Source organism: Tachyglossus aculeatus, chromosome 15 (assembly GCF_015852505.1).
Source record: "Tachyglossus aculeatus isolate mTacAcu1 chromosome 15, mTacAcu1.pri, whole genome shotgun sequence".
NCBI lineage: Eukaryota > Metazoa > Chordata > Mammalia > Monotremata > Tachyglossidae > Tachyglossus > Tachyglossus aculeatus.
Window position 1 is genome coordinate 23,327,806 of NC_052080.1, and position 13,022 is coordinate 23,340,827.

General features: G+C 41.0%; 1 protein-coding gene across 2 annotated transcripts in view; it reads right to left on the bottom strand.

Moving 5' to 3' along the window:
- The window catches only part of PECAM1 (platelet and endothelial cell adhesion molecule 1), a 46,701-nt gene extending 46,194 nt beyond the window's left edge, over positions 1–507 (bottom strand). For both annotated transcript variants that reach the window (XM_038757256.1, XM_038757255.1), the window contains exons 1-2: positions 230–507; positions 116–142 (exon numbers count right to left, since the gene is read on the bottom strand). In XM_038757256.1, coding sequence (XP_038613184.1) covers positions 116–142; positions 230–263 — 61 coding nt within the window. In that variant the 5' untranslated portion in view covers positions 264–507. The remainder of the gene's footprint in view (positions 1–115; positions 143–229) is intronic.
- Positions 508–13,022: the final 12,515 nt, after the last annotated feature.

Sequence of the window (13,022 nt, forward strand, 5' to 3'; positions counted from 1 at the left end):
GAGCTTAAAACAGTGCTTTGCACATAGTAAGCGCTTAATAAATGCCATCATTATTATTCTTATTATTTATGCTAGAATAAAAACTGAGTGAAAGGATAAAGTATTAAAAACTTACAGTTTTCTTTCCCTTCGAGCCTTGAACCTAGAAACAAAAGATGAAATGGCATTATTTTCAAAGTTTAAAGTCTGTCAAAATCTATCAAGAAAAAAAACAGAATAAAAAACTTACAGAGAAAAAGAGTCACCAGAAGAACAAGGTACATTTTGCCCTGGTATATGAATCACTCCACTCCAGACACGGGAATCTAAATGATGTTCTGCTAATTCTCCCTCCTGGATGTACAGCTCATTAAGCAGAGTTTTTCTCCCTCACAGATAAATTGAGGGGAAAAAAGAAGCGAAATTCTTCTGAGAAAAGCTGGAATAAGGTACTGTAGGCTTTTCTAAGGTGAAACGAAAAGGACTACAATATCGGTCAAGTAATCGCTGCCATTACTGGAAACTGTTGAACAATGAAACTCTATCAAATGTGCACAGGCTTGATAGCTCTTCAGGAAATGACCGGGCTTTTCCTGCGGGACCAATGAACTCATTGTCTTTGTTTAGTTTCTTAAGGTATGTTTAAAAAACAAGAAGGATAAATGACATTTGCTTCGTATGCCTCTCAGTCTTTCTTTGGCCATCGCCCACCCCAGCTGCTCACTTTGTGTATTCTAAAAGGATATGGAGTTTAGGAACTTCTCACCCAGAGTGTCTAAAAATATTATTTGGTTCCTACTGCTCTTAGAAGTAGCTCTATCTACAAAGGCATAAATCTGAATAAGCTGCCTTTCCGGGCCAATTAGCAGGTGGGGAAGCGACCTGTAGAAGATCCTGGGTCTACCAATTGGACTTGCAGGAGTAGACAGCTTTTAGATGCTCAGTAAGGATGAAGTGAATGCTAAACAGCCAATGCTTCATCTAACCTTGGCGTTACAAGGCGGTTCAAACTCTAAGTAGCACCAGACAGGCCACTTAGTACTGTATTCTCCCAAGTGATCATCTCCACTACTGCTCCTTGAACTTGACCCAAAGGCTCAGTTCATATGGTCCATATGTGCAGCTTTGGATTGGATTTAAAGAAGCCACATCTTCCTCCCCTGATGCCTTCTCTCCCCACCCAAGGGAAGAGCCCTGTGATGCAGCAGCAAAGCCCCTGCGTGGTAATGCGGGCAGGAGGGGATTAGCAAAGGCCAGAAAATGCCTAAGAAAACTTTGCCAAAAGCATCTCACAGATTAGTGGCAAGGAGTGACTTGTACAAGCCACAGTGCTATGTCACTTGTTGGAAATTCAGTAAATACTTGTTGATTCCCTCTCTCTGTAACTTAGTACATTACCTGCCTTCTCCCCTAGATTGTAAGCTCATTATACACAGGGATCATGTCCAGCTATATTATACTCTTCCAAGTGCTTATTGCAGTGCTCTACACATAGTAAACATTCAATAAATATCATTGATTGATTAATCAGTGGACTGGCCCAGGCTAAAAAGTGAGATTATGTCCAGTCTAGGAGCTTTCTAAGGGGGTTAAGCACCAACCTTTCGCCCAAACTTTCACGTCCAACCTTGTGTCTTAGATTACAACAGAGTAGCTTCTGGGAAATGGTGTGTTCCAGGAACGCAATGTACTTGCTGAACACTATTAGCCCCTAATAATGACAAACCTTTTGGAGTCTAAGCCAATTAAAAAAAAAAATCAAGTCACTAAGGTTAATTTGAACTGATCCCAGAGGCACCAAAATGGGATTTTTAGCGGAAGGGAGTCCCGGACATGTAGGGCACAAATTGGAAGAAAAAAAAAAAAACATTGCAAAATAGCTCCCAAGTAAACCTAGCAAAAGAAAGCAGGGAGAGGAGGTGGGGGAAATGTGGATTCCTCTCTAAGGTACTCCTTGGCAAGGTTCAAACACCATTTTGTCAAAGTAGATTGGCCCTTGATACAATAGGGGCTGAGGGAACACACACATGAGATCTCTGTGCACTTTGATAATAAGTAAAGAAAATGCTAAGTCTCTGCATAAGAATCTCTTTTTAAATCAATAGACCAACCTGCGGCACTTCTTGATAAGCCAGTCAGTAGTTAGTCTAAACATGAAAACGTAATGAAGATGATGAGTATTTTTAAAAAGATTCCACTGGTTACTTCTTATGTGTGTTGGGCGTATGACAGTTATGTTTATTTTATTTTTCAAACAATGATAAGGTGAACTGCATGTGAACGCTAGGTCACTTTTTGTTTAAAAAGAAAAAAGAGATTGCCACGTTTCCGCAGATCTCCTGATTCATAGGCCATTTGTCGAATAATCTGCGGTGTGTGATATGAATCAATGACACATTGTGTACAAAAGTGTTTCCCTTCATTATTTTCCCTTAATATGTTTTCTTCTACCTTCCTGCTCCAACTCCCTTAACTATGTGGTTGGCTTCCTCTTATCATAAGTGACTGGTGTCATGATAGGCAAGAGGGGACAGGTGACAGTTGGGAGCATAGATCAAAAGGATGTACTGTAATATGTGCTGAAATTTTATTTGGGGAAAAATTGAATTCAAGACTTTAGACGGACCAGGCAATAACTCAATAAAGGCTGAGACTACTACCTGAGAAACTTCTCAGTAACATCAGACTCATAAAAATTTAAATAATCCCCTTTACTAGAATTTAAGAGGGGTCGCTTAGCTCAGTGGGGTGCATTCGTTGGGTTTTATATATATATATATATATTCCATATTCCATTAAGGAAATATATATATATATATATATTTCCTTAATGGAATATGGAATATATATATATATATATATATGTATATATATTTCCTTAATGGAATATATGTATTTTTTTCCTTAATGGGGTATACCAGCAGAAAGTCCATTTAGCCTGACTTTCACCTCACTTTTCATTAGGATCCCGCAGATTTTTAATCCTTTCAAAAACCACAGGCACTTCTATGCAGGAAGTGATAGGAGCCCAGGAAGGAAGTGATGGAAGCCCACTATCTATTGTTTGATGGAAAATATTCCTCAGATTAGTGTGGGTCTTCATTTTTATTCCAGGAAGTAAAGGGGCAGAAGAAAAGATAGACATCCATGAAGAATGCTGTGAATCATGTGTTCCCGGTATGCAGTTTCGGCACCGTGTCTTGATGCCCAAAAGGCACTGGCACATTAGCAAAGAAAACGAAATAGTAACATTTTGAGTATTACCAAACTATAGTTCTTTCCATCTTAACCTCATTCCTCAAGGTTTTCTTTATTTTTATTGGTTAATGCTCCTCCATTTAAAAATGATATTTTTAAGGAGCTTATTATGTGCCAGTCACTGTGCTAATCCTGGAGTAGCTACAAGGTCATCAAATCAGATAACCCCTTTCCCACCCTAGACTCACAGTCTAAGAGGTAGAGAGAGCTAGTAACTTACTCCCATTTTACAGATGAGGCATCTGAGGTCTGGAAAGTGTAAGTGACATACCCAAAAAACCCCAGCAGGCTATACTATACCAAACTATAGTTCTTTCCATCTCAACCTCATTCCTCAAGGTTTTCTTTATTTTTATTGGTTAATGCTCCTCCATTTAAAAATGATATTTTTAAGGAGCTTGTTATGTGCCAGTCACTGTGCTAATCCTGGAGTAGCTACAAGGTCATCAAATCAGATAACCCCTCTCCCACCCTAGACTCACAGTCTAAGAGGTAGAGAGAGCTAGTAACTTACTCCCATTTTACAGATGAGGCAACTGAGGTCTGGAAAGTGTAAGTGACATACCCAAAAAACCCCAGCAGGCTAGCAGAAGAGCTGGGACTAGAACCTGAGTATTTGGACTCCAAGGCTTATGCTTTTTCCACCGGGTCACGCTGTCCATTTACTTTAGGCTACAGAGGAAAATCAGAGGCAACAGAAGCACACAAGTGGAAATAAGAGGTGCTCCCTTTACCCCATCATTATGAACACCAATAGCATTTATGGAGTGCCTATTGTGTGCACTATTGTATTTGTTGAGCACTTACTATGCGTCAAGCACTATTCTAAGGGCTGAGGCAGATTCAAGTTAATCAGGTCCAGACACAGCCCCACATGGGCTCACGCTCTGGCAGGAGGGAGAACAGGCATTGAATCCCCATTTTACAGATGAGGAAACTGAAGCACAGAGAAGGTCAATGAATTGCCCAAGGTCCCACAGCAGACAAATGGCAGAGCTAGGATTAGAACCCAGGACTTCTGACTCCCAAGCCGCTGTTCTTTCCACTAGACCACGCCGCTCCTCATTTGCATTCATTGCAAAGGAACCGGCCAGATCCAAAGTCAACACTGCAGCCCTGACCCAAGTGGACACTGACACACAGAAATAGATGCTGGGTACATCAGGTGTGGGATTTGGAATCAATCAGTGCTTAATCTCTGGACGACTACTTCTGCCTAGCATGTAATTGACTAACAATGTCATGCCAACAAATTCACTTTGGTACCACCACTAGCATGTAGGTTCCAACAATAACAAAAAGAAACAAAGAAAAAGAAAAATCCCCTAAGTACCTAATCAGACTCTTTGTAGCAGACTCTGTCAAAAAAGTGCAAGTGAATCATCCTCGTGGAAGATTCCAGTTTCACTCAGATACCTTTTCTTAAAATTCAGGTAAAAAAATAATCATAATTGTGGTATTTGTTAAGCACTTACTTTGTACTATGCACCGGGGTGAATGCTATCTAGGCAGATTGGGTAGAATCCCTGTCCACATGGGGCTCACAGTCTTGAATGGCAGGGAGACCAAGTATTGAATTCCCACTGTATAGATGAGGAAACTGAGGCCCAGAAAACTGAACAAGGTCACACGGCAGACAAGTGGCAGAACCTGGATTAGAAGTCAGATCTTTCAACTCCAAGGCTTGTGCTTTTTTCGCTAGGCCACCCAGCTTGCCTAAAGTTAGAAGGTTAGCTTTGGAGGATTGAAGAGTGTGAGCCTGGGCGCAGGGGGTGAGGAGAGCCAATATGTAATTTGGGGAAAGCTGGTGGGCAGTCTGTAAGCCAAAAGTAAGGTGTTTCTGCTTGATGCAGTGGGAGACAGGTAGCCTTTGTAAATTTTTCAGGAGGGGAGAGACAGGTACCAAGCAACCCTTCAAAAAGATGACCCAGAAAACAATATATAATATAGACTCAGGGGGAAAGAGGCTGGAGGCAGAGAAGCCAGAGAGGAAGCTGACAAAGTAGTTGAACTGCGGTATTACAAAAACTTTTGCTCTCCATTCCTCAGTGGATATTCCTTTACCATTATACTGTAAGCTCCCTGAGACTAGGGATCATGACTACCAACTGTACTGTGTATCCCAAGTGTTTACTACAGTGCTCTGCACAAAGAGTAAAACATTCAGTAAATACCATTTTTACTGTATTTGTTGAGCACTTACTATGTGCCAGGCGCTGTGCTAAGCGCTAGGGTAGATATATGATAGTCAGGTTGGACACAGTCCATGTCCCACAAGGGACTATATATGGCAATAATTTTATATCTGGCTCTCTTCTGTTAAAGTGCAAGCTTCTTGAGGGTAGAGAATGTGTCATGATTTTGTTTTGCAATTCCCACATGCTTAGTACAATGAATTCCACCCAGTGGGTCCTCAATAAATGTTATTGCTAGGACTACTGCTCTTGAAAATTAATTTTCAAACACAGTAGAGAAAACTGAAGGTAAAAATGAAAGCCAACTCAGTTTTCTGATACAATACTGTTTGCCCCAAAGACTACCTTTGTTTCTTAAGGGATTAAATGTAATTGGTTTTCCCAAGCCTGATTCCTTCAGGTGTGAATTGAGCTCCGTGGACAACATCTATTACTCTGGCAAATCTGCAGCAGGAAAAAGGAAGGAACTTGTGATCTGCATAGTGTTGGCATCAACAATGCTAACCCAACCCACAATCTGGAAGAGGAAAGAGAGCTCGGTAGCCATAGTAATAAATAACCAGGAAGTAAGTCAGGGAGTCAGCAACAGGTCTGGATTTTTCCCTCCCCTCCTCTGGGTTTCTCTCAAATACATTTCTAACAAAAGCACTGTATGCTGGCACTTCTCCAGATGGGTCTCCAGAGCCACAGGTAGAGGAAGAGAGGAAGAGGTCATCAGCCAGATGGAAACAAAGATTGATAAACTCTAGCTATTGATAGCAGAGGAAGGAAGGGTTTTTTTTTTTTTCTTCCCCTTCAAGCTGAGCAGCAGAGAATCACAAAGCAGAGTGCGGGCTGGCTGGCCTTTCTTATAAGGAAACAAAGACGGACAACCTCCGAGGAACAAGAGAGGAAAGAGCAAGAAAGGGCCAAATGGGTGAACTACCTCTTCTATACACAACTCCACTTCAGCAGAAGCTGGCCTGACGTTGGAAAGTGGGAATAAAGGGTGAAAGGTGGGCATTTTAACAACCTAACTTTGTGTCACACAGCTGACAAGTGGGGAGCCGGGATTTGAACCCATGACCTCTGACTCCAAAGCCCGGGCTCTCTCCACTGAGCCACGCTGCTTTCTCATCATCTTGACCATCTTGGGGAGGCAAATAATTTCTTCTCTTTCTTATGACTACTCTAGTAACTAGAAAAAACAGAAGAAGAGCAAAATAACACTGGGCATTCTAGGGCCCAGCCAGAGCCCTGGAACCTGTTACCCTTACTAAAGCTACCAGTGCGGAATTGGGGCAACAGCCACAACCCAAGGAAAAGTCAAGGAGGAAACTGAGCCGCCTGACAGTTGAGAAGTTATCTTATTTCTTTATAACCAAAGAGAGAAAAGAAAAACATCAAAAGTTACCAGCCTGGAATAGTGAATGCTAAAAGGAAATATATCACATTTCACCTCATTTAATAAAAGTACAATTCCCTTTTTTCCTCTATTGGTTTTACATGTTAGGATATTTCCGGAGGATGTTCTCTTAAAGAAACAATCTGCACGGTTGCCAAAGGGGGGAAAAGAACCCAACAAGACAACACTAGTTTCTTTTGCAGACAACTTTATGTGCTCTCTTTCCACTTTGATTTGTGTTAAACCTCACAATGGCTCCATCTAATGGGGGATTTAGAACCAAGACAGAGAAGTTGTAATCATTTGTAATTATTTTGTAATTGTAATTGTAATTATTTTTCCTCTTTCAATAATTTGTCCTTTACCTTTTAATGGAACATAACAGAGTGACTATTTCCTTGACTTGGACATTGATTTTTTTTGACGGCATTTATTAAGCGCTTACTATGTGCAAAGCACTGTTCTAAGCGCTGGGAAGGTTACAAGGTGATCAGGTTGTCCCACGGGGGGCTCACAGTTTTAATCCCCAATTTTACAGATGAGGGAACTGAGGCCCAGAGAAGTTAAGTGACTTGCCCAAAGTCACCCAGCTGACAAGTAGCAGAGCCGGGATTTGAACCCCTGACCTCTGACTCCAAAGCCCGGGCTCTTTCCACTGAGCCATGCTGCTTCTCCAGATTTGGACATGTAATGGCTTGATTTTACAGCTGGGTTACATTTTTTATAAACCAATTAATTTTTACTTCATGATCAAGGATGAAGAATTGGAGGAGGAACATTGGGTATGACGAGGATAACGGAATCACATATAACGTGCATAGCTGGCAATCGTGCTTTCCTAATTGAATGCTTCAGCAGAAAGCTTCTTGCTCTCTTTTTTTTTTCCCTTTACAGCAGTTCTAAAATCTATCCCTTCCTGCGTTTCTTCATCCTTACATCTCCACCTGGATCCACAACTTCATCACCTCCTAGCTGGAGGTGCATCTTCCTCCTTACAGGTCTCCTTCCCTCCAGCCTCTCCTTTCTTCAGTCTAACCAACACTCTGCTCCTGGGATCGTCTTCCTAAAATCTTCTCCTCATCTGTAAAATGGGGATTAAGACTGTGTGATCCCTCAACCTGATCACTTTGTAACCTCCCCAGTGCTTAGAACAGTGCTTTGCACTTAGTAAGTGCTTAATAAATGCCATTATTATTATTATATGATATCACACACAGTGGCGGGGGTAGCCCAATATCTGAGGCCAACCTTAGTCTGTTTTAGATATAACAAAATTTTACACCTGAAGACTTGGAAAGGCTTTACAGTTACTTCTCTACTACTCCCTTTCCCCCCCAACCTCTTCCCTCCCCCACGGGCAAAACTTTTCTTGAACAAGTGGTACTAATCATCATCATCAATCGTATTTATTGAGCGCTATGTGCAGAGCACTGTACTAAGCGCTTGGGAAGTACAAATTGGCAACATATAGAGATAGTCCCTACCCAACAGTGGGCTCACAGTCTAAAAGGGGGAGACAGAGAACAAAACCAAAAATACTAACAAAATAAAATAAATAGAATAGATATGTACAAGTAAAATACATAAATAAATAAATAGAGTAATAAATATGTACAAACATATATACATATATACAGGTGCTGTGGGGAAGGGAAGGAGGTAAGCATGTATTACTATTAATACATAATAGCATTAATAGCATAATAGTAATAGCATTGTATTACTAACAAGGCCCACTTGTTATGATACCCTGTCCTAGGCACTTGGGAAACACAGATTAACAAAATGACTTGTTCCCTGTCCACAAGGAGCTGACACTCTGTTTGGGGAAACAAATATAAACAACATTTACAACACTGTCAAAACAAATAAGTCGAGGACACAACTTACGTGTGTGTATGTCTGTGCGTGCATGTGTGTGTTTGCTCTAGGGAAGGTGCAAATAAATTCATTAATGTGAGAATGGACTGAAGAGATGCTATGGCTTAGGGTGCTGGCAAATTAATCAGAAAAGCTTTTTGGAGGAGGTGGGATTTTCGGAGAGATCTGAATGAGGGGAGAGCTGGAGCCTATCTTAGGGTGGGGAAGAAGGGAGTTATAAGCTGGGGATACAGTGCGAGCAAGGGGCAGGGGTATATCAGACAGAATCTCAACGATCCATCCTTGAATCAATTCTAGTTTGCCAATCTGATACCTTTCTGTTTGAAACCCCAAAAGCTCAGGAGCACCAATAAATCAATCAGTAACATTTATTGAGTGCCAACTGGGTGCAGAGCACTATACCAGACTCCCACTGTGGGCAGAGCAATGAACTAAGCACTTGAGAAAAGTATTACAAAAGGAGAAGACACAGTTCCTGCCCTAAAGGAGCTGACAATCTAATGAGGGAGATGACCCTGTCAAAAATTATTATAAATAATGGGGGCAGGATTGAGAACAATCTATCAACTATTGATAGCAGAAGTATGGCAGGATCACAAGTATAGGTTAACAGAAACCCAGATATGCCTAATACTAAGGGTGGCTTGTTCCTTTTGCTTAGGCAGGGCAAATGAGATACTATTGTATGTAGGGGAAAAAAATACAATTTATTTTGTATTTGTGCTAGGTAGACATTGAGCCATGATGGCAGGGAGTCCAGGACAGTGTGGGTCCAGCTTAAGATATACAACAGGAGTCCAGCCTTGCCATATGGCTGGTATGGTGAGGCACAATTTGTATGTGTGTATGCATATATATATATTTGTATATATATATACATATTTGTACATATATATGACAAGCAGTATATATTGTACATATTTATTACTCTATTTATTTATTTTACTTGTACATATTTATTCTGTTTATTTTATTTTGTTAATATGTTTTGTTTTTGTTGTCTGTCTCCCCCTTCTAGACTGTGAGCCCGCTGTTGGGTAGGGACCGTCTCTAGATGTTGCCAACTTGGACTTCCCAAGCGCTTAGTACAGTGCTCTGCACACAGTAAGCGCTCAATAAATGCGACTGAATGAATGAACGAACAATCTAAACGGACTAGAACTCACTTTGCAGTAATGTTTAGTGAGGGAAACACCAATAGATGGAGCAAGACCCAAACAGAAGCTGAAATTCTGTAACTCTTGCTGGGAAAAAAAATAATGGTATTTGTTAAGCGCTTACTATGTGCAAAGCACTGTTCTAAGCGCAAAGGGGCGGTTCGGTTTACAGGCAAATCATAAAGGATTCTGGATAAAAGGACAGGCTGAAAAGAGAATTTCCATTAGAAATGCTCCTGCAAAGCTCACCAACTTCAGGGATGATGAGCAGCTGCATCTATTTTATGCCACCCGAGATTCAGGAGGGCCTGCTCTGTGACTCCAATCTGACTTTAAAGCATTTCTTCTTAATATCCAGCTGAGCACAAGAACTTTAAGCCCCAATACCAATCTAACCGCCACTTCCTCCCTGAAACTTTCCAACACTGAGCAGAGAGCGACTCACCCACACCTGTACCCAACACAACCCACTAGCTCTCTTTCATTTGCATGCACACCGAAATGTAGGACAGCATCAACGGACCTGGGCTTTGGCTACTGCAAAAAGTTTCTCTGCCTTGAAAAGCTTGCCAAGAGCCTAAGATTATTTCCATAATAGTTTGGCTGGATGGGTTAAAATTAGAGGAACTCTGTCTTTCCCTTTTCCCTATCACAAATGGAATAAAGCAGGAGTATTTGCTAAAATAGCCTAGGGCCTGCCTAGTTTACCCAGCCACACTAATAGGTGCCATAAGGAATCTGGAAGCTAATTTCAGATTGAATAATAATATTTATCATTATTAATTAATATAATATTATTAATATAATATTATTAATTAAAATAACCGCTTGTCACTCGTACTTCTCCCGGGAGGTGAACGGGCAGGTAGCCACTTTCCTTCTTTACTGCTCTATCTGAACTCATGTCTCCGAGTCATTTTTCCTATCTGCATCACCACCCTGGGTACAAGAACGCTGCGGCCGATTTACACCGAGTTAACCTATTTCGCACCTTACTTGTTGATAACACCTTGTATCTACCTTGTATCTTGTATTTACCTTGTATCTTGTATCTTTATTACTTTATTTACTTATTTATTTTACTTGTACATATCTATTCTATTTATTTTATTTTGTTAAGTATGCTTGGTTTTGTTCTCTGTCTCCCCCTTTTAGACTGTGAGCCCACTGTTGGGTAGGGACTGTCTCTATATGTTGCCAACTTGTACTTCCCAAGCGCTTAGTACAGTGCTCTGCACACAGTAAGCACTCAATAAATACGATTGATTGATTGATTAATAATTATGGTGTTTGTTAAGCACTTACTGCGTACCAAGCACTGAACTAAGCACGGGGGCACATACAAGATAATCACATTGGACACTGTCCCTATCCAACATGGGGATCACTAAGTAGAAGTGAGGAGGATTTAATCCCCATTTTACACATGAGGAAACTGAGGCCCAGAGAAACTAAGGAACTGGCCCAAGATCACAAAGCAGGCAAGTGGCAGTGCCCGGATTGGAGCCCAGGTCCTCTGACTCTGAGGCCTGTGCTCTCGGCACTAGGCTACAGTGCTTTCCATCCAACTTGTACTTCCCAAGCACTTAGTACAGTGCTCTGCACACAGTAAGCGCTCAATAAATATGATTGATTGATTGATTGATTGATTCTAATCCTCTGGGAAACTCTACCAATTCAACAGGCTGGGAGCATTGTCCAAAGTCCTTGAATCACTCATTCAGGAGCACTTAAGCTCTGAAAACTGTGCTGCAGAAGCAAAGACCGAAATGATGTACCAGGCCTGGACCTGTTATAGGTTTGTTTCTTCAAACCTTCAAATCTTGTTTTTTCAACAGTTCCAGCCCTATTCCTTACCAAGTGGCAAGAAGGGATCACAAACGAGGCCATGGAATGACAAACGAGCACCTGTAGAGATATATATATATATATATATATATGTTTGTACATATTTATTACTCTATTTATTTATTTATTTTACTTGTACCTATCTATTCTATTTATTTTATTTTGTTAGTATGTTTGGTTTTGTTCTCTGTCTCCCCCTTTTAGACTGTGAGCCCACTGTTGGGTAGGGACTGTCTCTATATGTTGCCAACTTGTAATTCCCAAGTGCTTAGTACAGTGCTCTGCACACAGTAAGCACTCAATAAATACGATTGATGATGATGATGATGGAATGACAAACGAGGTCATGGAATGAATCCTACCAGCACTGAAGCCATGCCCACCTCATCACAGCTAGGCTGGAGAGAACGAGTGAAAAGAATAAATAATAGTAAGTTTATCAAACATACTGCTGTATGGTGAACTGCAATAGGGCAACTGAAAGCACGGTGGGAGAGGAAGTGCTTTAAGGAGAGAGTGATGGTCAGTCTCAAACAATGCAGCGTTACAAATGAAGATTGAGGAAAAAACTGCAGCAAACAGATCAGAATAGTGGTTCGCAATCAAGAAAAGAGTGGTTCTTTTCGAGCAAAAGCTTCTAGAGGACCGGGAAAAGAAGAGGTTAAAATGGATACAGAACCAGGCAAGGCAGCCAACAGTGGCCCAAAAGCGAATGATCTTGGAGCGTTTATAGTGTGATAGGGAACTCTTGACCAGAATCGGCCCCTTCGGTCACATCTCCGCCTATAAGTAAATGTTACTGACTACAGCTTCATCTCCAAAAACAAGAGGACTCTCTCAACTATGTACATATATCTATTTATATAACTTGAATGGCAGGTTGGGCCAGACTAAGGCTTTGTGGAGTTGTTTATTGTGGGTAGAAAAGAGAGAAATAGAGGGAAGAAGAGGGAGGGGAGACTGGGAGGAAGGAAGGATGGACAAGATTACAACAAAAAAGAGTTACTGTTAGGGCGGTCTAAATGTTCGTCAGATGTAGTGTTGGCTAGTGGAAAGAGCATGGGCTTGGAGGTCAGAGGACCTAAATTTTAATCCTAGCTCTGATAGTTGCTTGCCATGTGTGACCTTGGGTAAGTCACTTAACTTCTCTGTGTCTCAGTTTCCTCATCTTTAAAATGGGAATTAACTACTTGTTCTTCTTAGACTGTAAGCTCCATGTGGACCGTGTCCAACTTGATTAACGTTCATCTATCTCAGCATCTGAAAGTGCTTAACACGTAGTAAGTGTTTAATAAATGCCATAATTAATCTAAATATGAA